A 25,365-nucleotide genomic window follows, 5' to 3' on the forward strand; every position below is an offset into this window, starting at 1 on the left:
CATTTAGCTCTGATGAGCACCACACCCCTGATGTTCTTCTGATACTAAAATAATTTTCCTAGTGTAGTCTAAACTTTTTTAAAAAGACACGTAATCCAGAGTTTGTAACTCAAAATGAGTGCATCTACGAGGGATCGCAAGCCGTTTCTGGATTAAATTGCCAGCTAGCTAGCTAGCTAAGCAGGGGCGGTGAAAAAGACAATCTGCAGCCTAGGGAAGAAAACGCTTTTGCCTTGTTCTTATGTGTTTACGTTATATATTTCCCTAGAGCACGGCAGGACTTGGGGCTCAAATGGTACAACGGCTGGGGATCGCCATGGTGGCAATAAAAGCGTCCAGAGAGGACGGTAACAGGCAGGAACTCCAAAGGTCAGTCCCTGCAATTTAGGACTCAGCAATTTAGGTTGCAGAAAAAGAAAAGTAACCTAGCGTATTTGCCACTGGCAGTACCGGGAGACCGGGCGGGAAGCACGCCAGTGCGCAGACTCCGCGGGCTCGCACAGGCGCACAAAAGAGGGGCAGGGGTGGCGCATTTGGGGCGCGGCGCCGGGGTTGGGGGCGCGGCGCCGGGGCTGGGGACGGGGCGCCCCGCCTGGGGAGGGCTTCCTGTAGGCTGCTGGGCGGGAGCAAGGGGCTGCTCGGTCTCATTCAGGGCGTACTGAGGAGCGCCATGGCACTGCAGGGCATCTTGGTCTTGGAACTGGCCGGCCTGGCCCCGGGCCCGTTCTGTGCTATGGTCCTGGCGGACTTCGGGGCGCGGGTGGTGCGCGTGGAGCGGCCGGGCTCCCATTACGACGTGAGCCGCTTGGGCCGGGGCAAGCGCTCGCTGGCGCTGGACCTGAAGCAGCCGCGGGGAGCCGCTGTGCTGCGGCGTCTGTGCGCGCGGTCGGACGTGCTGCTGGAGCCCTTCCGCAGCGGTGAGCCCGGGCCCCGCGGGCTGCTCTGTGGAAGTTCCCGCGGAGGGGAGGGGGCCTGGCCATTCGATCCAGGCTGCACCCGCCACACCTTTGCCCTGTTGCCGCAAGAACCCTTGTCGGCCCCAGCCTTCTAGATGTTTTTGCCTCCTAGGGTATTGTTAGTGATCATTCATCCCCAACTTGATTGTCCAAAACTTGAGTTCTGAGATACTGCTGTTGCTGGGTTTCTCCTTTGGCCTCTCTGACTCCTTCCCAAGTTCCTCTTTTTTTTTTTTTTTTTTTTTTTTTTTTTTTTTTGCTAAGAAACGCTCTGTATTTGCCTTTCTTAATTAAATGAGGGTCTTGAACCCTGGAAGAATCTAATGAAAGCCATAGGATTCCCCTCCTGGAAAACTGCATATAGGCGGTTTTTCGGCTACAGTTTTGGAGTGCTGTACCCTCAAGCCTTCCACGGACCCAGGCTTACGTTCCCTGCCTGAAACGCTGGCGTTCTAAGTCGCAGCATCTGCTACCTGGAGCCCCGTTACCCATTCCCATCATTTTCACCTTTTTGTAGACTTTCCCTTTCAGAACCGCAGACACTGGCATACACAGGTCCTGGGCATCGCCGCCAAGGCTGTCCGCCAGGCAGCTTCTACAAATCCCAAACTGAGCCTTTCCTTCTTCCTTCTAAAACAGCATCTCCACCTTCTGTATTATTTATTTCAGTGAATGCCTGAATCCGAAACTTGTACTTCATCATGGACTCCAGTTTTCCTTTCACCACATCCAATTTCAATGATTATCGATACAGTCATTTTGCTCTTTAGCCCACTCGGACTATTTCTCTCCATCCCTGCTGCAACTGCCTTGACATACGGGACACCAGGCTTATTTAAATGCGTTAACTCATTTAACCCTCATAAGCCATATTTGAGGCTTGGAACAATAATGATTTAATAATTAAGATTATGTAATAATTTAAGAATGCTCCATTCAAGATGAAGGAGGCTTGTCCAGGGTCTTGTTATTAGGAGGAAGGTTGGCTGGGACTATGGATATAGCCTCTGGGTGAGGGACTGTGACTGGTGTTTATCTAGGTAGATGACCAGAGGTTTTCTGTGATTTATTTTAGCCTTAGGAAGGTAAAGACAGTGAGTTTATTATGTAATTTTGATGACTTTTAATTCCAGGAAACTTCAGGTGCAGGTTACCTGGGGTTTGTGCTATAAATATTATACTTGATAGCTTAAAAACTCTCAGGTCTTATTGTCACTAACCTCTCTTTCTACAGATGGGTGCTAAACTTTTTCGTGAAGGTACTAATGCTAGGAACTTTAGCGCCTGTGGAAACAGATCAGGTGTGAATTCTGCAGGAGGAGCTCATGAGCTGATAGGGAAGATAAGTGTATGGATGTACAAGCAAGTGCAGCTGAGGTGGGATGTGGTAAACACTGATGTGGTATAGAAAGAGAGAAAAGGGATTTACTAAAGGCATGAGACCCTGCTCTGGGGATTGAATAAATAGGCTTGGATAAACCTAGAGGGAAACAGGGATGTACCGGGAGAAATTACATCCTGGAAAGAAGCCACACATTCCAGAAATGGTGGCTTCAGTCTTTGGGGCCTTAACTGCTGTAAACATGCCATTAGCCCACAGCAAATGTTATTAATATTACTTGCAATAGTGCTGTTTTGTTTGTCTCAGAGAAGGGATTATCTCCATCCTCAATTCATACTCTCTTAAGAAGATTGTTACTTTTCTCTTAAGGTGTGATGGAGAAACTCCAACTCGGCCCAGAGATTCTGCAGCGGGATAATCCAAAGCTTATTTATGCCAGGCTGACTGGATTCGGCCAGTCAGGAAGCTTCTCCCGGTTAGCTGGCCATGATATCAACTATTTGGCTTTGTCAGGTATGTTGAAAAAAAATTTAGTCTATACTTTTATTCCATCAAGATCTACAGGTATGTTGATTAACAATAATTTTTAAAGGTGAAGATTTAAATATTAGAATCAGGAGAGCATGGGTGTTTAAAATGGATTGGTTTGGGTCTTGAAACGATCATTCTCAACCTTCCCTCACTCCACCCCTTAACACATTTGAAGGATAATACATGCCCGCTACCATCATTTATTTACTACATTTGTTGAGTCAGTTCTCAGACAAGCCCCGGCTAGGAATTAAGAGGCTTACTGGGTACTAGGGATGGTTGCTCTGTAGTTAGAAAGTGTTGACATAGTGCGATTCTGACAGCTACTTCGCCCCACCCCAAAATCTCTACCCACCATTTTCAGAATCATTGCCTGAGTCATTGTTTCAGACTTCTATGAGTGCTAGAAGAAGCCCATGGTTTTCAGGTCCTAGTATCACTTTATTAGTGTGTTTGCCTATGACAACATGTGAGATAGGCCTGATTCCAGAATTCTAAGAACTGTGGGTTGTTGACTATAGGACGTTTCAGACTTTCTGTGAGTACACATTTAAAAGTTGAGGAAAGAAATGGGTAATAGAATTGGCTTTTCACATCTATTTAAAAATTAAATTCCTTTTCTTGTGTACAAGTATTTTCTTGCATTTCTTTCTAATAAGAATGAAAGTGCATTTACTGGTTTAAAACCACAAAATAAATAAGCATTTTCTTTTCCAAAAGTGAGTGAGTGAAAACTTAGCAATATTTGAAAATTTTGGTTGGAAGAGGTTTTAGAAAGGAAAACAACAAAGCAAGGATCCCGTCTTGAGGGAAAGCCTGTTTATAAGTTTACTGACTAAGCTCTTGGAAAAGTGATGTATACTAGCTTTCACTTAGATTATCTACTGGAGAGATTGCTTATTCCTCTAAGATGCTCACATATTTATTTTAAGAAGAGATTAAATTTAAAAGAGACATTCAATTTGTTTTTAATGATGTAGGTGTTCTCTCAAAAATTGGCAGAAATGGTGAGAATCCGTATGCCCCGCTGAATCTCCTGGCTGATTTTGCTGGTGGTGGTCTTATGTGCGTGTTGGGCATCATGATGGCTCTCTTTGAACGCACACGCTCTGGCAAGGGTCAGGTCATTGATGCAAATATGGTAAGTATTAATTGGGGTAGATGCCTGCCACTTGTCCCTAAGTTTAAGATATGGATGCTTAAAATCTTTTTTTTTTTTAAGAAGACAAGAGATAAATGACATTTGAAGTTTCAATCCAAGTTACCAAGATATCCTTTTCTTTTTAAAATAGCCTCGTGTCCTTTATGTATCTGTTAGAATGTCATATTTTGATCATCTATTCTTGGAGTCAGTTCTGTAAACTTTCTGCGACTCATCTGATTCCTATGTTGTTTTAGGTTGGTGCAAAAGTACTTGCACGTTTTGCCAAGTATTTGCCAACCGAAATATTTCAGCAATTTTCCGCAAGTATCTCTTGTGCTTAGTATATCATTTTCAAGCAGCCATCATTCAAACAAAGTTCAAGAAGTGTCCCTCAGCAGGTAGAGAAAATTCTTAGGGATGCTGAGGTGAAATGGACCTCCCCGTCTAAACGTTCCTGCTGTGTTTTGGAGGGGATGCTCTGATATCATAGCGCTTCTGTTTGTTCACTGTCATCCACTGAGTGCTTGCCTCATGTTCTGCTGAGCACATTCCCTGTGTGATTTCTTCTTCTTCTCAAAACTGCATTTGCAATGCATTGTTGTTTTAAAGAGGAGGGAACGGAAGCATAGCCATTTGCTCAAGATTTCACAGCTAGTGGGTAAGAGAGCCCACTCCAGCACCACCACTGCATGTTTGCATTTTCACAGAAATTTGGAGGTAGGACGGAGAATAGATTTGAGGAGACAAGACTGGAGGTAGAGAGACCAATTACTGGGTTATTGCTGAAGAGATCAGGGCAAGTACTAAAGCAGTTAATAGTAGAGTTGGTTTGCATTGAAGGGACATTTGAGATGTAAAATTGCTGGGAATTGGTAGTGGACTGACAGGGAGCGAAGAGGGAGAAGTTAAGGCTGGCTCCCAGGTTTCTGGCTTGGATGACCTGCTAGTGTCCTGAAGGAGGACTGCTGGACACAGTGGTCAGAGCATAGAGTGGCAGCTGACTACCTCCATCAGAGCTCTGCCATTTACTAGCTCTGTGATCTTGGGCAAGTTATTTAACCTCTCTGTGCTGTAGTTTCCTTTGTAAAATGAGATAATAATGACATCCTCCTCATAGCATTGTTAGATGCTATGAGAATTCAGTGAGTTCATCCATTGTTCAGTATGGGAACAGTGCTTGGCGTACAGTGGGCCCTCTGTTAAAGTTTGTCATTGTGATTATTTTCACTAGAAGAAAACGAACTCAGTTTTGGTCATTTCAATTTTGAAGTGCCTTTGAGATATCCAGGTGGGATACTTGAGGTTAGGGACTGGAAACAGATTTCAGAGTCATTTGGGAGCCATATGAGACTATGTGATCCACTAGGAAAGGGGACAGAACACTGGCACTTAAGGAATGCGTAGGCAGAGAAGAGAAGCAAGGGCTGAGGACAGCTAAGGAGAGAAGCAGAATGGAGTGTTGTCATGGAAACCAAAGAAAGGAATGGTCAGAGGGTCAAATGTTGGTGGATACCTCAAGAGTTTAGAGACTGAGAGTGTCAACTGAATTGGGTCCTTGATGATCTTCACAAAATCCATTTTCTACCAGAAACCCCTCATCTCCAAAGCTTCAGCCTGCACTTCCTTCTCTTCATGGTGAATCATGACCCGCCCTGTGCTGTATGTGTACCTCTGGGACACTGTCATCAGGGCACATCTCACACTTTCCTGTGTGCCCTCTCTGAAGTGTATACCAGCGGCAGGGGAGCGTGGTTGATCTTTTGTGGGCCAGCTCTTGGTGTAGTCATGGCCTAGTCGCTGCATGAGATAGCAGCACCGGCTTTATACCAGTACCCGCCAAACTCAAGACTGGTACCTTCCACAGGGCTTCTGTGATCCACACAACTTCCTGAGGGAGACGTGCTACTGTCATTGGCATTGAAGACTTGAAGGCTTGGAGAGGTTAACTGCCTTCCTCTAAAGCAGATGACGGGAAAGGGTCCAAAGCACTGCCTGAGGCGGTTGGACCCTAAAGCCACTGCTTTCAACAACTTCCCCTGCTGCCCCATGGGCATGGTCCCTGGAGTCCAAAAGGAATGAACTAAGAGCAGAAATGGAACCTTGGGAGTGTTAAGGAGAATTTCAGGCTAGATACTTCTCTAGTAATAATTTGAATAATTTACTGAAGAGATGCAATTGAGTATCATCAAATATAAATAAAAGGTGATTGCTGCTTTCAGCAGAATGTAGCTAATCAGAATTATATAATGATTAGAAGATGGTAAGGTTGGCTGGGCATGGTGGCTCACACCTGTAATCGCAGCACTTTGGGAGGCCGAGGTGGGCGGATCACCTGAGGTCAGGAGTTTGAGACCAGCCTGGCCAACATGGTGAAACCCCATCTCTATTAAAATACAAAAAATTAGCTGGGCTTGGTGGTACGCATCTGTAGTCCCACTACCTGGAAGGCTGAGGCATGAGAATTGCTTGAACCCAGGAGGCAGAGGTTGCAGTGAGCCGAGATCACATCACTGCACTCCAGCCTGGGTAACAGAGCAAGACCCTGCCTCAAAATAAATAAATAATATAAAGAAGTTAGTAAGGTTTTAGGGTATGTGAAAATGTTGTCATCTTTCTTCTGGGCTCATATTTCCATTAGGGGATAGCAAGTATTTGCTAATTACTTAAGGCTAAAAGAATCAGTAAATCATAGTCATTACTTCATCACTAGGAACCGTTGTGGCACAGGCAATTGTAGAAGCTGATTGGGAGAGGCAGATACCTTCTAATAGGCCGGAAGTTTTCACATTGTTTAGCAGCACAATTCCAGACCTGGACCTGCCTGTGAAGAGCTGGAGTCTGCCTTATTGTAGTGCTGCTTCCTTGGAAACTGTGGTTAAGATAACTCTGGAATATGGAGTGTGTTTTGCTGTATTTACAGTCAATCTGGGCCCACATGATGAGCACATTGTTGTTAAATTAACTGTAGCATAAAGCTGCCCCCTTACATATTTTAAGTTCCACCTAAAGGTTTCTCTTACATAGTGAGCTGTGACCTAACTGGATGTGTAAACAGACTGTAACCTACTTTTGTAATAAGCAGCAAGTCTCAGCCAATCACAGCTGCCGTACTTCAACCCATCACAGGCGGCCAGCTGTTCAAAACGTGTTCAAACAAGGCAAAGGCCCAGTTGTAACCAGTCTGGCTGGCTGTTTCTGTACCTCACTTCTGTTTTCTCTACATTGCTTTCCATTTTCTGTCCATAAGTCCTCTCTGGCCACAGGACTACACTAGTCACTCTGAACCTAGTCTGGTTCCACAGACTGCCCAATTCGTGAGTCATTCTTTGCTCAAACTCTTAAATTAATTTATCTACAGTTTTTCTTTTAACAGTATCAAAGGTTGGTGGCATATTGAGGCTGCAGTTTCCCTGTGTCAGGGGGCTCTCGACTGTGGCCTGCATGGTGTATGAGTAATGGGGCAAGAGAAGCCGTGTGCCAGGGTAGCCACTGCCAGGCCTTAGGATGAGACGAGGAGGGTTCCTGCTGTATTTCTTGGCCTGTACCCGATGCTGATGCTAAGGATTGGACCAGAGCTTGTTTTTGTCCTGAGTAGGCCCAACTGGACCTGTAACTGTTAACACGTCTATTTTTCAGCAATCTCATTAGGACATTCAACATGTAAAAGAGATTAAAGGGGTATTTTATTAGCATAAAACATTTTATGTTTACGTACTCAATATTTATATATTATTTTGTCAGACCAGTGAAGCTGTTCTGAACACGAGCACTGGAAGTTAGAGTTTATGGGTGATTGTCTCATCACTTTCAGTATTCAGTTTATTACTATGTTTCGTTTTGCCCGGGAGTCTGAGGCAGGAGAATCGCTTGAACCCTGGAGGCGGAGGTTGCAGTGAGCTGAGATTGTGCCACTGCACTCCAACCTGGGCAAAAGAGTGATACTCCATTTAAAAAAAGAAAAAAAAAAAAACGTACATTTTTAAAAACTTGCTTAAAATTTCAGATTGCATTTCATTTATGATGAAGCAAAACAAAAACGTTTTCTTTCCAGGTCAACTCACTACAGTGTCTAAAAACTTCTCACATTCTTTGGCCTGAACATGAAAGTCAAATAAACAGTATTCAGAACTCTCTGCTGAAACTCTCTCTTGCACTGTATGACAAGCTAGCTCACTTCCAGTTCATCTGTTATTGCCCTATTGATTTGGCATTAGGCTCTGAGAGAAACAAAGCTTGAGCGGAAAGCAGGCACTTGCTTGTTGAAGGTGCTAACTTGTTGGTTTTGTATGAGTAAGCACAAATTAAGAGGGGAGGAGAACCATGCAGAGCAAAAGTTTTCCTTAATAGTGTTTCAAATACAAGGTAATATTTATGCAAAATTGGAAGGAAAAGCTGTATTTTATTTTTTATTTTATTTATTTATTTATTTATTTGAGACGGAGTCTCGCTCTGTCACCCAGGCTGGAGTGCGGTGGCCGGATCTCTGCTCACTGCAAGCTCCGCCTGCCGGGTTTACGCCATTCTCCTGGCTCAGCCTCCCGAGTAGCTGGGACTACAGGCGCTCGCCACCTCGCCCGGCTAGTTTTTTGTATTTTAGTAGAGACGGGGTTTCACCGTGTTAGCCAGGATGGTCTTGATCTCATGACCTCGTGATCCTCCCGTCTCGGCCTCCCAAAGTGCTGGGATTACAGGCTTGAGCCACCGCGCCCGGCCGAAAAGCTGTATTTTAAAGTCTAGCAACAAATGTTAATGAGTTGAGGCTCTGATGAGTCAGAATTTGGTATAGGATACATTTAAATATGTGCTTAAATAACAAACATAAAATATATTTAAAATAGTGCACATATATATGCATGTGTGTATATATATGTGTGTGTATGTGTATAAATGTGGAACTCTAGTTAATCTCTGTAATCCAGCCTCAAAGAAAGGCACTGCCGTAGGCCACTTACATGAACTCAGCTATTTGGTGATAATAAGTGTCATAGCCATAAATTCAGTTGTGTATGAAGTTTCAAGTTAAAAGGGAAAATTGGATATATCCAAAGATACATTTTGTGGTTGTTTCACAGCCAGTAACTGAGAAATTGCTAGCAGCTGGAACGAGGTCTCCTCTGTTGGTAACTTTGGAGACAAGGATGTTTTGAGGGCCTTCTCCCTTGGATGCTGGAGACATTAGGCTTATAAAAGACATAAAGATCAGAACATGGTCCTCTTCAAATAGACCAGTGCCTCCAGCCTTTGAGTTTGAGCCTTGTGGTAATTGTACTTTACCGTGTAATTGCTTCAGGACTCAGTGGGAAGGTGGCATTCCCAAACCGGTTTACCTGGACTCAGAAAATGCACATACCTGCCATCCGTATTGTTAGTTTATTTTATAACTTTCTAGTGATTATGAAATATAACATATATTAAATACTCAAATACAGTTTTCTTGGGATTGGAATGGAGCTAGAACAAGCCAAATTTTACTGTTATGAGATTTACCTTTAAAATGTGCTATGGTTCTTATATCTGTGTGTGTTTATAGGTATGGAGATCAGGAGATGCATTTTAAAAAGCTCTTTTAATTTTTAACTTTTTATCTTGGCAGTTTTTAACATTGTAAAAAGTAGAGAGAATAGTACAGTGATCTTCCATGTACCCTCACCTAGCTAAAAATTACCAGCATTTTGCCAATCTTATTAGAAATGGAGAACAAAAGTCATTCCTTCTAAGTCTTACAGTATTTTCAGAACTGAATAGTGCAGCCAATTGCTATTCTAATACAAACGGCTCTAACTCACTTTCTGGAAATACCAGAGAAGTTGTATAATTAAGTAGAATCTTCGTATGCTCTAAGATAAGAATTTTTATGCAAATATTTTTTTTAACTTGAATAGGAGAAATTGTTCATGCTTTGACACTTGAGTTATCTGGATTTGTTTTGTATTCTGTTTTCTCAAAGGTGGAAGGAACAGCATATTTAAGTTCTTTTCTGTGGAAAACTCAGAAATCAAGTCTGTGGGAAGCACCTCGAGGACAGAACATATTGGATGGTGGAGCACCTTTCTATACGACTTACAGGACAGCAGATGGGGAATTCATGGCTGTTGGAGCAATAGAACCCCAGTTCTACGAGCTGCTGATCAAAGGTAAGTAAACTTCATGTGTCTCCCTCAGCTCCCCTTTTGCTGTAGATGTTCTTTGGTTCTATTTTAAAGACTTTTGGAATCTATGATGTCTTTTATTATATAGCCACTTTCAAATTAATCTAATTATAGCCATCAGTATAATGTGGGGCATTTTCCATGGCTTTTAAATTGACCAGCAGTCTTACTAGTCTATAAAATGGCTGAGGGTTTTAAAAATAATAACCCCTTTTGTAGGATGTTCGGTGCTTTCATTTCACTGCTTGTGTTGGATAATCTTGCCCCTGTGTGCCCAGATCTTACTCTTCCCTAGAAATGATCTGCCCACATTGGTTGCTTTCCATTCAATATTCTACCAGCTGTTATTCCTTGGTAGATGTCCCTTATGGCACTTCAATGTCAGAAGTCACCAGAGCATGGAAAGATTTTGGCAAAAGAGATTCTGTTAGAATATGTTACTATATCACTATGCCTTTGCAGATTACCTGTCTTGCAGATTCTTGCCTTCTTGGCAAGTTGCCATAAATTAGCAAGAAAATTTGGGATCTCTTCTTCTCTAATTAAGTAATTGGATGGGAGTCATTTTGTTCCTGAGAAATGTTTGAATTTAAAATTCGCTCTATAAATAATGTAGAATCTAAGAAGTTTCAGAATATACTCTGAAGTGGTGTGAAAGCTGATCACAGTGCATTTACCTTTCTACTACAAGTTTCAGGTTTCATTGTTATGTTTGGTAGCTTTTCAGATGCATATACTAAAAGTTATTTGTATATAGCTGGAATGATTTTTTTTAATTTTTCAAATTTTTGATGTGTTCTCATCTGATGGAATAATTGTGTTTGCAAGCAACTGAAAGCATTTTATGATTAAACATACTAACTTCACCTATTCAAATATAGTTGGAAAAACTATAGAAGAACAGAATGGTTTATCTAGATCAAAAAGGGTACCTCTCTGTCCAGAAATTAAAAAGCTTGCCTTTCGTCACTGCTCCAAATAAATTGGAAGCTCTGGCTGCTCATGATGCTCTGGCGGAGCTCTGTGGAGCCATGAACACTACCAACTGCAGTCTGACGAAGACAGCAGACCAGTTCTGGTCCTTGGCCAGGTCTGGGAGAACTGACCTTGCTGAAAATGCAACAGGAAGCAGTATCGTGCCAGGCGAGGCAAACCCTACTCAGTGTGAAGCGATGACCATCGTTGCAGCCCAAGTCATGGGGTACGGTGTGGCTGTAACTGTTGGAGGTAGCAGTGGCCATATTGAGTTGGATGTTTGCAAGCCAATGATGATTAAAAACTTAGTGTTACACTCAGGCTGCTGGGGGATGCTTCAGTTTCCTTCACAGAAAACTGCATAGAGGGAATCCAGACCAATACAGAAAGGATCAAGAAGCTAATGAAGAAGTCGCTAATGTTGGTGACAGCTCTCAACCCTCATATAGAGTATGACAAAGCAGCAGAGATTGCTAAGACAACACCCCAAAATGGATCGACCATAAAGGAGACTGCCGTTGAACTTGGCTGTCTCACAGCAGAGAAGTTGGATGAATGGGTAAAACCTAAGGACATGCTGGGTCCAAAGTGACTTAAATAAGTTTTAATGAAAATAAATGTGTAAAATTTTAAAACAGTACTGCACATTTTAAATAATTCAATGTGACAACCTCCCAGGACTCCTCAGGACCTCGGTCCTGGACTTGTTATTGTTGCTGTTTGTTTAATGATTTTCTTAAATTAAATCTATATTCTTTGGCGTGTGCAGCCACCGAAGTCAACTGTGTTAGCTTCAGCTAATGATTGGACAGAAATGTCCTTAAATGCCTTTTTTTTGTTTGCTTGTTTGTTTTAATCTGGGGGACAGGATCTCGCTTTGTTGCCCAGGCTGGAATGCAGTGGTGTGATCATAGCCAACTGCAGCCTTGAACTCCGGGGTGCAAGCGATCCTCCTGCTTCAGTCTCCCAAGTAGCTGGGACTACAGGCACACATGACCACACCTGGCTAATTTTTTATTTTTTGTAGAAACAGAATCTTGCTATTTTGCTCAGGCTGATCTTGAACTCCTGATCTCAAGCGATCCTCCTGCCTCAGCCTCCCAAAGTACTGGGATTTCAGGCACGAGCCACTGTGGCCCTTAAATGCCTTGAACCAATAAATCTCCCATCTTTTTCTGAAGCGCTACGTGCCTTAACTTCTTGCTTGTGAAGAGCCTCAAGGTCAGCCAGAGGTGAGAGAGGAGGGCCTTTTCAGATCTCTCCTGGGCATTCACAGTGTCTTGCACGTGGGCGTGTGTGTGGCCTTCTCAGGAGGTGTAAAAAAATTCTCAGGAATATGTTGGAGCTTTTCAAAGCCCCCTATGGATATACCATTCCCCAGTTTTTTTCTTTTAAGTTTTTTGGTCAGCATCTCATTAGCTGCAATAAGTAACACCACCTAAGACAGCTGTGATAAAATAATGCCTTTTTTTTTTTTTTTTTTAATCAGCATTTTAGGGCTAGAGCAGTGAGCTCTGAGTTAGATCACAGAAAGACAAGCCCTGAGAATGGAGCCTTTCAGGGACCTGCCCGACAGGCTAAATAATGACAGTTCTCTGGGGATGGTGTTTTTGGGGGAAGCTCCAAACTTATTTTCCTCCTCTCGGGTCTCTTCTCCTGCTGGTTTTCAGAACTGACCAGAGTTGAGGGGAAGTTGCTTTTCAAGGCTACCACAGGGAGAGGGATGAAATTGGCACAAGTTCTAACACCACAAAGCTCACTGGTCTTACTGAGATTCAGCTGTTTTTCTTGAATAAATGCTCCTTGGATTGCTACAAGCTTTTAATTTCCAGAATTATGAAAAAGTTAATTCTGACAGTTGTTGTTAGTGTTCTCATTGCTTTAACACAGGTTTTTGAAGGCTCTCATTCTGCCACTCTGGAAGTTAACTCCCTTCCTTGATGTATCCTGTTATTTTAAAACATATACGGTAGTCCTCTCTTATCTTTAGGGGATGCATTGCAAGACCCCCAGTGGATGCCTGAAACTGCAGATAGTACTAAACCTGATTGCTGTCAATTGGAAGATGTTTCTATTTATGTCTTCCACCCACAAAATTAATGCATTTTCCATCTGTATTAAGCACTTACCATGTACTATAGCTATAACTTTTCAGTTTGAGTTGTGACAGCAAAACTAGCATGAATTTATTTTTCCTTCTCCCCTTCTTCATAATCTCATGAATATAAGATTCATTCTTAACCATCAATTTTAGCAACCTCAGCTTACAAGTTTTATTCTTCCCCTAAGCTGAGAGCTTTCACCTTTTCACCTAAGGGAAGCACTTTAGGCTTCTCTTTGGCATATCCACATTGCTAGCATCACCTTCACCTACAACCTTTGCGGCCCTTAGGAAGTGAAATAAGGGTTACTTGAACACAAGCACTGCAGTATTGCAGCAGTCAACCTGATAACCTAGTTGGCTACTAAGTGACTAATGGATTGGTAGCCCCACAGTGTGGATAGGATGGACGTGATTCATGTCCAGGGCAGGATAGAGCAGGATGCTGCGAGGTTTCATCATGCATCATGCTACTCAGAACAGCATGCAGTTTAAATTTATGAATTGTTTATTTCTGGAATTTTTCATTCAATATTTTCAGACCACGGTTGACTGTGGGTAACTGAAACCACAGAAAGCCAAACCTCAGATGAAGAAGGACTGCTGTGTGTGTGGAGCAGACTCATTTTTCACATCCACACTTCACCTCAATGAATAAGCCTTTCTGGAAACACTGAAAATGAAACAAGACAACATTTTTCTAGCAAGGTCATCGTGCCAATGCCTTAACTCCTGATCACCTTCTCCTGGGTGTTCTTCTGCTAAGTTTAAACTTTGTAACTCCCCTGATATTTTTACAGCCCCCTCTTTTTGCATCCATAGCCTTTTATGGTATTCTTAACCCTCATCTCCCTTCAAAGTTTACGTAGGATCCTTAGCTGACAGATGGCTTGTGCTCTAGGAGATAGCATGTTAAATCACCTTGCACTTTATCTACCTAGTCCATGCCAAAATGCCTCAGCATTATCTCTCTTTTATAAGATTTATTTACAAAAATACTACTTTTACTAATCACATATACATTTCTTCTCTCTCAAGTCCTACTGGACAAACCCCCACATCTGTAATAATTTTTTGAGGGCCGGGTGCGATGGCTATGCCTGTAATTCCAGCACTTTTGGAGGCTGAGGCAGGTGGATCACTTGAGGTCAGGAGTTCAAGATCAGCCTGGGCAACATGGTGAAACCCCGTCTTTACTAGAAATACAAAAATTAGCCAGGTATAGTGGCACATGTCTGTAATCCCAGCTGCTCGGGAGGCTGAGGCACGAGAATCACTTGAACCTGGGAGGGGGAGGTTGCAGTACACTGAGGTCGCATCACTGCCCTCCAGCCTGGGTGACAGAGCGAGACTATGTATCAGAACAACAACAACAATAATAATAATAATTTTTGAGGTAGTACTAATTACATACCTAATTTACTTCCCTTTGTGTTTTAGATCTTTGAGACCATACTTTAATTTATATCTTCAGTTTCTGAACATAAGTATGCAAAGTCTTTTTAAAGTACATACTCTGCTGCATCCCTGCTATTTTCTAGGACAAAAAAATCTGAAAACACTGAGAATTTTATGACATTCTGAGATAGCAAGGTTCTTATAGTACAATCAGGTAAGCAATAGATAATTTTCAAAAGCTGTTTTATCAGGAGATAGTTTTCAAAAGCTGGGTGATCCCTGTCACCCAGGCTGGAGTGCAGTGGCATGATCTCGGCTCACTGCAACCTTTGCCTCCTGGGTTCAAGTGATTCTCCTGCCTCAGCCTCCTGAGTAGCTGGAATTACAGGTGCCCATCACCATGCCCGGCTAATTTTTGTATTTTTAGTAGAGTTTCACCATGTTGACCAGGCTGGTCTTGAACTCCTGACCTCAAGTGATCTGCTCCCCCTTAGCTTCCCATAGGGCTGGGATTAGAGGTGTGAGCCACCACTCCTGGCCTTCAAATTATTATTTCTAAAAAATACAAAATAACAATTGTTGGCAAGGGTATGAGGAAACGAAACACTTGTGTACTACCAATGAGAATGTAAAGTGGTGTAGCCACTGTCAAAAACAGCATGGCATTTCCTCAGAAAATTATACATAGAATTGTATGACCTAGCAATTCCACTTCTAAGTATATAACCAAAAGAATTGGAGGCAGTGACTCAAACAGATATTTGTATATCTGTGTTCATAGTGACATTATTCACAATAGCCAAGAGGTAGAAGCAACTCAAGTGTCCATCAACAGATGAATGGGTGAATAAAATGTGGTACAGACATAAAATGGAATGTGTTTCAGCCTGAAAAAAAACAAGAAAATTTCAACACGTTACAACAGAGATGAATCTTGAAGACATTATGCTGAGTGAAATAAGTCAGTCACCAAAGGGCAAATACTATATGATTCCACTATGTGAACTATCTAAAGTGGTCAAATTCATAGAAACAGAAAGTAGAATGAATGGTGGTTGCCAGGGGCTGTGGGGAGGTAGGAGCGGGAGTTAATGTTTAATAGGTTCAAAGTTTCTGTTTGAAAAGATGAAAAAGTTCAGGAGTTGTGTGGTACAGATGGACGGTGGTGATAGCTGTAAAGCAGTATGAGTGTACTTAATGCCCTAGTACTGTGCACCAAAAAATGGCTGAAATGGTAAACTCTATGTATATTTTACCACAATTTTCAAAAATGAAATAAAAATTTAAAATTATATGTTTGCTAGGAAAAAAATAAGCAGTACAGATTTTAAAAAGTAAGAAGGGAAAATTTTCCTTTGTTCTTCCACTTCGGGAAAATTTGGGATGTGGCCTTCAAGAATTTTTATTGTACATATACAAATGCACAATTATTCTATTCTATTTTATTTTTTGAGACAGGCTCTTACACTGTTGCCTAGGCTTGAGTGCAGTGGCACAAACATGGCTCACTGCAGTCTTGACCTCCTGGGCTTAAGCAATCCTGCTTCAGCCTCCCGTGTAGCTACGACCACAGGCCTGTGCCACCATGCCTGGCTAACTTTTTGATTTTTTTGTAGAGACAGGGTCTTACTGTGTTGCCCAGGTTGGTCTTGAACTCCTGGGCTCAAGTGATCTTCCTGCCTCAGCCTTCCAAAGTGCTGGGATTACAGGCATGAGCCACAACACCCAGCAATTATTTTCTGTTTTACAATTTATAATTTATATATATATAATTATATAAATTTATAGTTTATAGCTTTTTATACAACAATATAGCAAAGACGTTCTTTCATGTCAGTACAAAAGATCTTTACCCTCACCCATTTTCTATAGCAGCCATATCATATTTTTTATCTGCCTGTACTAAAATTTATATAACCAATTCCCTATGCAAGTTCATTTACATTTTTTTCCAATTTTTCGTTATAAAAATAATGTTTATGGCTGGATGCAGTGGCTCACGCCTGTAATCCCAACACTCTGGGAGGCCGAGGCAGGCGGATCACGAGGTCAGGAGTTTGAGACCAGCCCGGCCAACATAGTGAAACCCCATCTCTACTAAAAAATACAAAAAAATTAGCCAGGCATGGTGACAGGCACCTGTAATCCCAGCTACTTGGGAGGCTGAGGCAGGAGAATCGCTTGAACCCGGGAGGCAGAGATTGCAGTGAGCCGAGATTGTGCCATTGCACTCCAGCCCGGGCAATAGTGGGAGACTCCGTCTTAAATAAATAATTAATAGGGAGGCTGAGGTGGGAGAATGACGTGAACGCGGGAGGTGGAGCTTCGAGTAAGCCGAGATCGCGCCACTGCACTCCAGCCTGGGTGACAGAGTGAGACTCCGTCTCAAAAATAATAATAATAATTATAAAATAATGTTTACAATTGCCATCCTGGACATATATCATTGAATACTTACAACATGAAGTTTGACTGCTTACTATATACTTAATATTATAAAGCAGTAAAGTTTATGGCATGTACTTAAAAGAATAAGCATTTTTTGTAGTCGTGTGTCGGGGACGGGGGGTAGATTTTTTGAAATCAAAACATGCTTTCCCAAGTTTTAAATGGTATCTGAATCCCCAGGCTAGTTCCTGAAAATCTATTTGACTTAAAATACCAGAAATTTCATAGTGATTTTACCATAACAACTAGCCACAATCTTTAACTGTATTTATACAATTATGGATTCTGAGACTTGGGACTGGATTCCAAGTTCCATATTGGAGTGTCAGGAGCACAGCAAACAGCTCACCTTAAACCACTGGTGTTCAATCCTGTGGCCTTGGTCAGGGTCATGGGCAGGATGGGAGATGGTGGGCTGCGAAGCCATGGTAGACAATGGGAGAATTGGGGTGTTAGAGGTAGGGTAGTATCTGGGGACTTTTGATTTCTAGTATTTTTCTAGCATACAAACTATGACCTGTGTAGTCTCAACTATAAAGTTAAAGAGAGAACATATTGGCTGCAGCTTTACTCAGTGTTATGATTCTGATCACAGTCTGATAAAAAGCAACTGTTTTAAAAGCATGTGAAGATCACTACTTTTTGCTCATTGCTCATTTTATGTGCCTTTCACTCACAGAGTTCAGGGCAATCAAGAAAGAACATCAAGTGAAAGATATCCTGTAGATTATAGTGATAACCTGAAACTATGGCCTCCTATCCATCCTGGTATTTGAATGGGACTGGTGGTTACAGAAGAAAATGTACTTATATATTCCACAGGAGACTGCTTACAAAAATCTGGAACTGTGTTAGTTCTTCTTATTTCCTCATAGTCCTCAAAACCTTAAGAAGAGGCTTCAGTATTTATGTCTTCTTACCTCTATAGGGACTTTACCATCTTCAGAGCAACTTAAAATTAGCCTTGATTGTCAACATGCTAGAGAAGGAAGGTATTCTATAGGTGAGGATTATTCAATTAACTTGGCTAAACTTATACACAGTGTTATGCATAAAGAAAGGGCCTTTCGTTATCATTTGACACTTAGCCATGCACTTTTAAAAACCTGCTTATAGAAGAAAAGGGACATTTGCACCAACTATTGTCAAGTGGCCCTGCTCTTTGGGTATAATTTAATCAGCACTGGAGTTTGGGCATGTCTGCAGGGGTAGGCCCACATAGTCAGTAAAGGAAACACAGACGGGGTCAAGAGCTAGAGAGGCCACTTTTCCTGTTAAATCCCCAGGTAGCTGCTGTCATGATCTCTGCACTGTGGTCTTGATGGGCCCTTCAAGTTCCTTTCATGCCGGAGAGGAGTCTGCATGCCCCACTGTTGACTGGCTGGCTAATAAGTTTCTGTTTTGTTTGTTATAGGAACAATTTGCATGAGTCTTTGGTTACCTTACAAGTCCTTTATCCTAGTACAAAGCCCTTTGGGGCTCTTTTATTTTAAAAATGTATGTATATATGTATATATGTATGTATATATGTATGTATATATGGATGGATGGATTGGTGGATGGATGATGGATGATGGGGGTCTTGCTGTGTCGCCCAGGCTAGGCCTTGAACTCCTGGGCTCAAGCAATCCTCCAGCCTCAGCCTCTTGAGTAGCTTTCACTATACTCATGCCATCACTCCTGGCCATTCTAGCTCTTTTATTTTAACAAATGAAGATAAATGAATGTATTTATAAAATTGCAATCCTGAATTAAATAATTTGTCTTCAGGCTTCTTCCTTGGAAACTGAGATGGTCATGTATAAAATTGTTCATATTTTTTATAAGGTTTGAATACATTATAGAGAATAGGGAGTTATTTTAACTCAGTATGACTGGCTAATAACATCCTGGGGAAATTTTTTTTCAAAATCTACTCAGAGGTAGGAAATCAATTTCTGGAAACCAGACCATTGAGAACAGACCACTTTTGATGAAATGTGAATGATAAAATCTTGGTGGTGACAAGTCTGACTACCTCTGCCCTCTCCAGCCTTTGACTCCAACCTTAAACTGACTTTACATTTTTTTCTCTTGACTCATTTGAGAAGCCCTTATAGAACATTTTATTTTGCATAGTACGGTGGGCTCAGCATTCATTTTTATTGATTATAATAGCTCTGTTCAAAGCATGATAATTTAAGAAATTGTATTTTTCCTCAGGACTTGGACTAAAGTCTGATGAACTTCCCAATCAGATGAGCATGGATGATTGGCCAGAAATGAAGAAGAAGTTTGCAGCTGTATTTGCAAAGAAGACAAAGGCAGAGTGGTGTCAAATCTTTGATGGCACAGATGCCTGTGTGACTCCGGTTCTGACTTTAGAGGAGGTTGTTCATCATGATCACAGCAAGGAACGGGGCTCGTTTATCACCAATGAGGAGCAGAGCATTAGCCCCCGCCCTGCACCTCTGCTGTCAAACACCCCAGCCATCCCTTCTTTCAAAAGGGATCCTTTTGTAGGAGAACACACTGAGGAGATACTTGACGAATTTGGATTCAGCCGCGAAGAGATTGATCAGCTTAAGTCAGATAAAATCATTGAAAGTAATAAGGTAAAAGCTAGCCTCTAACTTCCAGGCCCACAGCTCAAGTGAATTTGAATACTGCATTTAAAGTGTAGAGTAACACATAACATTGTATGCATAGAAACATGGAGGAACAGTATTGCAGTGTCCTACCACTCTAATCAAGAAAAGAATTACAGACTCTGATTCTACAGTGATGATTGAATTCTCAAAATGGTTATCATTAGGGCTTTTGATTTATAAATACTTTGGGTACTTATACTAAACTGTGGTAGTTATTCTGCCTTCCAGTTTGCTTGATATAATCTATTGATATTAAGATTCTTGACTTATATTTTGAATGAGTTAATATATCATAATTTATGAAATAAAGCTTTCTTTTTCCCTAAAGTGTACTTGTCCTTTTAAGTTTGAACAATGCTAAGAAAACCCTTTAAATACCATTTAAATAGGATTTTGTAACGCTTCTAAGAAAACCCTTTAAATACCATTTAAATAGCATTTTGTGAATCTTTGAAATATCTTTGGCTCTATTGTTTACCAAAATGAATGTCCTTAAATAGAGAAGTCTGACCACTTTAATTTGACAGGAAATCATTCAGTCAGTGTCTTTGAATGGGAATGTTGGCAGATGATCTCCGGGTTTCTGGCAGATAACTCCCACCCCTCTGTCTAACCCTCTCTGCTGAGAGCCGGCCTTCTCTGTGCAGCTGCCTGTTAGCCTCACTGACATGCCTCTTTTTCTCAGATTGTGCCATCATCTGCGTCCTGCCAGGCAAGTCTTTCTCTCTCACAAGTCTCCTGCTTCCATTCCCACCATGCCTATCTCTGCCCTCATAGGTCCTCAGCTTATCCTTACTTCACTGAGGCCACTGCCCAATTGCCCCCCTGCAGAGAGTCCTTTCCTAGCCTCTGTCTAAAATGGCAGCCACCTAATCACTTGCCATCCCCTCTCCCTATGTTGTTTTTCTTTGTACCATATATCACTACTGACATATATGCTTATTAACCCCAGTCTCCCCTCCCACCCCCGCCAGCCCACCAACACACACTAGAATGGGAGCTTTATGAGGGATTTTGTATGTTTCGTTCATTGTAAAATCCCTAGTTCCTAGAATAGTGCCAAGTGCATAGCAGAAACTTAGTAAATATGTATTAAATGAATACATCTCAAGAGTGAAGTGCTGTCAATTCTACTTTAACAGCACTTGAATCCATTCCCTCTGCCTATCCCCCATTGCACTTTTCATTCAGGCCCCTCTTATCTCTTCCCAAGACTCCAGTTCAGTTGCCCTATCAGCCTTGACCTCTAGTATCATTGCCTTATTATTATTATCATGTTACTCCACTGGGTATGTTTTTGATACCACACTGAATTTTCAGTCCTGCAAAAATCTTTTGGTGGTCTTTTTTCCTACAAAGTAGAATATAAACTCATTTACGTAGCATATCAAACCTTTACTTACAACAAGACTTCTATCTAGCTGTCCAGGCCCATCCCTGTCCTCCTGTTCCCCAGGACTTACATTGGACTACCTGAAATTCCTAACTATGCTATGGTCTCTCTTGTTTCCATTCCTTTCTATATACTGCACCATTATTTTCCAGGACTATCAAGACCCCTTTGCTCCAGTCTGTTGATCTAGCAAACTCAGACTGGGCTGGAACACAGCCTTCTTTGTGAAACTTCCTGTGCTTCTCAGCCCTAGGGTAGTTTTGTACAGTGATTATGAGTTGCAGAGTCAGAAGGGCCTTGGGTTCAAATCTCACTGTATCATTGTGATGTCTAAGACAGTGCCTGTGAAGTGCCTAAACATCCTAGGTGCTCAGTGTTAGCTTGTATTGTTAAGGCCCTTTCTATGTTTCCATCTCACTTCATACACATCTGCAAGGATAGTAATTGCCTTTACTATACTTTACAAAATTATTCACTAGGCCATATGTTCCCAGAGTAATGGCTCTAGCAGGCAAAATAATCACTTGGAGATACTGTTAAAACAGATTCCTGAGCCCCTTTCCAGAGATTCTACAGCAATGGGTCTAGGGTAAGAACCGTGAATGTGCATTTCCACCAAGCTTCCAGGTGATTATGATTCTGGTTCAATGACTACACTTTGAGTAGCACTATCCTAATGGATATTAACCAAATCTTTTAACCTTGGTTACTTTTATAATAGGTGCTCAAAAAAATAGCTGTTCAATCGACCAGTGAGGGAAAGGATAAAAGCAAGTTGGCAAAAAATCTGTAAATAAACAGGCTAGCTTAGAGCATTGATTTCTGTAATTAGTTGACTTTACACAAAATGTTCAAATGAAAAATTGGTTTTTGTAGGTTGTGAACTTTTAAAGGGTGAATATATAAAAGCAAGGTTAGTAGCTTTTGTTAGTGACCCATACTTTCTTTTTCTGAAGAGTCTAAGACCCTGTGCAAAAAAATGTTACACCTCTATTTTTCAGTTAACTTTTGACAAGCTGTAGATTTAGAAATAAGTAAAGGGGACAGGTAAGGAGAAAATAGGAAGTTTTAAGGAGAGTGGAAGAGAAGGAGGCAGTTGAAGGTGGCAAATTCTAGTGAAAGAATGATATATTCTTGAAGACATTGATATACACTTATTTACATTCTTGATTCTACAATGTAGGAAATGGTGAAATGCCACAAACTGTATGGTGATAAATAAAAGTCACATGAAACAGGGTGATAGGCTGCATCCAGGCCTTTAGTCTTGGTGTTCATGATATCCCTGTAAGCACATTCGAACTTTAGCAACAATTGCATCACACTATGTAATTTGCAAAATAGTTTCACCTATATTGAATCAGAATGCCTTCAACTGCAAAACACAATATCCAAAATAATGAGGAAACGTGTTGGCTCACTACCTAGAGTCCAGAGGGACGGTCAGTTTTAGGGTTGCCTGTGTCTAGTCACTCGGGCCTGTTTCCCTGCGGTTTTCTGGGCTGTCAGCTTTCCATTCTCCATGTGTTTGATTTCTCCTCAGGCTAGTAGCAAGTTCTGGATCTTATACCCACACACAGCAATATCCAGAAATAAAGATCTCAGGAGCCCCCAGTGAGTCGTCTTGTGTCTCCTTGGACTGAGTTAAGTTAGAAGCCTTTCTTATACCAATCTTTGAAAAAGAAGACAAGCTAACAATGAGCACCTAGTTTTATGTCTTTACATAAAACCAGCCTGCTCCCGGAGCTTCCCTGGATTCAACTTCCTAAAGGCATGTGATGAAGGGGAAGATTCCACAAACTAATCCAGGTGCCATCAGAGTAGAGGGAGTAGAGAATGGATGTTGCGTAGGCCATCAATAAGGTTCATTATGCGCAGGATCTCAACTGTCCTTCAGCAATCAATTGTAAGGGGAAGGTGGGGCAGTTTTCTTCATTTTACAGATGAGAAAACAGAGACTCAGAAGGGTTTCTTAATTCATGTTTCCCTTAGCGCCTCGGTAATTTTTTCATGGTGGCTTAGGCCAAATTAAATATGTAACCATTCAATTTATAAATAATTAGGTCCCAACAAATTAAATATTTATGTCCTACCAACTTATTAGCTGTTTAAATATATAATACACAAAAAAGAAAATATATTTTTCATTTCTGTTTCATTGTTAATCACAACTACTTACTAAGGAGATGTATGCACCTATTGGACAGTGTGCAACTTCTCACCTGGAATGAGATTGGACACTGCTGCTCTCACTTTCTGCTGCATGTTAATGTCCATATAGTACTTGCTTTTCTATCAGACTGACTGGGAAACCCAGTCTCACAAAAATATGAAATTATCAGAAGGATTATAGTGCAATCTTATGTTGAAGGCATGAACTACCTCATTAATAGTTCATGTGATGTCTGACAGATGTTGAGTTTCATTATGTTAATGTGTTCAAATTTTTAAATATTCTGAGATACTCTTGTGAGGTCACTCTAATGCCCTGGGTGCCTTGGCACAGTTTTAGAAATTATTTGCTCAGGAATATGCAACTAGGAAGAGGCAGAATCAGAGTTTAAGCTTTCATATTCTGGCCTTCCGTCTTGTTCGTCAACCATTTTTAGGAACTTTCCCATAAGGTTATGTTTTCCAGCCCAGGCATGGAGGATCACTTGAGGTCAAGAGTTCAAGACCAGCCTGGGGAATATAGCTGGACCTCCATTTCTACAAAATAAAAATAAAAAAATTATCCAGGTATGGAGCTGTGTGCCTGTAGTCCTAGCTACTTAAGGGTGGGGCAGGAGGATCACTTGAGCCCAGGAGTTTGAGGCCACAGTGAATTAGGATTGCGCCACTGCACTCTAGCCCAGGCAACAGAACAATACCCTGTCTCTAAATAAATAAATAACTAAATAATAAAAAGATTGCTTTCCCTACAACTCAGACTTTTCATTTGAACTCAGGGTCCAGCAAGGAAAATATAACCCACTTGAAATCTTTAAAACGGAGGAAATTTAATATAAAGAATTCCACTGGTGATTAAAGAGCAGAGAAGCCCAGGAGATATCGAGGCAACCCTGATATGAACAAAACTAGGAAGCCAGGACTACTCCTATGAATGCAGGGGTGATGGGAAAGCTGGTGTTACCTGGACCCAGAAGCCAAAGTTGCTGCACCCACCTTGGAGACACAGACATTGCCAGTAATACCTCAGGGAGAAGAAAGAAATCTAGGGAAATATCCTGGCTTCTTTCCTGCTCTCTCTCCCCTAGTCTTCCTACCAGTGCATCCTATTAGCCAAATCTACCTAGAAGCCAGAAAACAAGGGAACCCTGGAAATGTAGCCCCATAAGATAAAGAGCACCAAAGGAAATAGATCTGAGCAGACAGGCAGCACAAAATGTAGTGTGTATGTTTTATTCACTCAGTAATTCCTTTAGAAAATATTTATTGAGGATCTACTAGGTGCCAGGTATCATGATACTTCCTGGGGATGACATAATGAACAAAACAGACCTGTTCTCTGCTCTTGAGGAAATCAAAGACAAACACAGGATATGGAATAAACTCAGAATTATCTTATTGTAGAATGTATTAAGTACATTGAGGAGAAATATCAGGGCGATCTGACAGCTAATGATTTGAAGAAGGGTGTGACCTACCACCATTTTAAATCTAGTTATTTCACTCCTGAGCTATGTGTGTAGAAAACTTGTAGTCAGGGAAAAATAGAATGTCTGTATTTATAAAAAGAGGTTTATAAAAAGATATCAATTTATTTACATTTTGACATAACCTTTATGTAATAAGGCTTTATTACCTCACAGCCATGTGTGTGATCATGTGTAATAGCGTGTGTGTGTGAGAGAAGCCATGTGTGTAATCATGTGTAATAACATGTGTGAGAGAAGCCATGTGTAATCATGTAAAATAACATGTGTGTGAGAGAAGCCATGTGTGATGTGTAATTGTGTGTTCATGAGAGAAACCATGTTTGTGATCATGTAAAAAAAGTGTGTGTGAGAAGCCTTGTGTGATGTGTAATAACACGGGTGTGAGAGAGAGAAGCTGTGTGTTTGATCATGTGTAATAGCATGAGTGTGAGAGAGAAGCCGTGTGTGATAATGTGTAATAGCATGTGTGTGTGACAGAAGCCATGTGTCCGATCATGTGTAGTAATGTGTGAGAGAAGTCCCATGTGTGATCATGTGTAATAGTGTGTGAGAGAGAGAAGCCATGTGTGTGATCATGTATAATAACGTGTGTACAAGAGCGAGAAGCCGTGTTTGAGCATGTGTAATGACGTGTGTGTG

At 41.4% G+C, this 25,365-nt stretch overlaps 1 protein-coding gene across 2 annotated transcripts; it reads left to right on the forward strand.

Moving 5' to 3' along the window:
- Window positions 1–588: 588 nt before the first annotated feature.
- Window positions 589–23,991, forward strand: LOC105473049 (alpha-methylacyl-CoA racemase). Of its 2 annotated transcripts, XM_011726627.3 has the most exons (6): window positions 596–917; window positions 2,668–2,811; window positions 3,810–3,970; window positions 9,921–10,107; window positions 19,247–19,638; window positions 22,611–23,991. In XM_011726627.3, the coding sequence occupies exons 1-6, from the start codon at window positions 671–673 to the stop codon at window positions 22,683–22,685; spliced, it is 1,206 nt and encodes a 401-aa protein (XP_011724929.1). In that variant the 5' UTR covers window positions 596–670; the 3' UTR covers window positions 22,686–23,991. The 2 variants fall into 2 exon arrangements, with proteins under 2 accessions (XP_011724930.2, XP_011724929.1); XM_011726628.2 differs by lacking the exons at window positions 3,810–3,970; window positions 22,611–23,991 and having other exon boundaries at window positions 589–917; window positions 19,247–19,398.
- The last annotated feature ends 1,374 nt before the right edge of the window (window positions 23,992–25,365 follow it).

This window comes from Macaca nemestrina, chromosome 6 (assembly GCF_043159975.1).
Source record: "Macaca nemestrina isolate mMacNem1 chromosome 6, mMacNem.hap1, whole genome shotgun sequence".
Lineage (NCBI taxonomy): Eukaryota > Metazoa > Chordata > Mammalia > Primates > Cercopithecidae > Macaca > Macaca nemestrina.

Excerpts from the sequence above, each read along its gene's own strand:
- LOC105473049 (XM_011726627.3), top strand. The coding sequence starts at position 671 with ATGGCACTGCAGGGCATCTTGGTCTTGGAACTGGCCGGCCTGGCCCCG. Across the intron at positions 10,108-19,246 it reads CTACGAGCTGCTGATCAAAG|GACTTGGACTAAAGTCTGAT; the intron begins GTAAGTAAACTT and ends ATTTTTCCTCAG. Across the intron at positions 19,639-22,610 it reads AAATCATTGAAAGTAATAAG|GCTAGTAGCAAGTTCTGGAT; the intron begins GTAAAAGCTAGC and ends ATTTCTCCTCAG.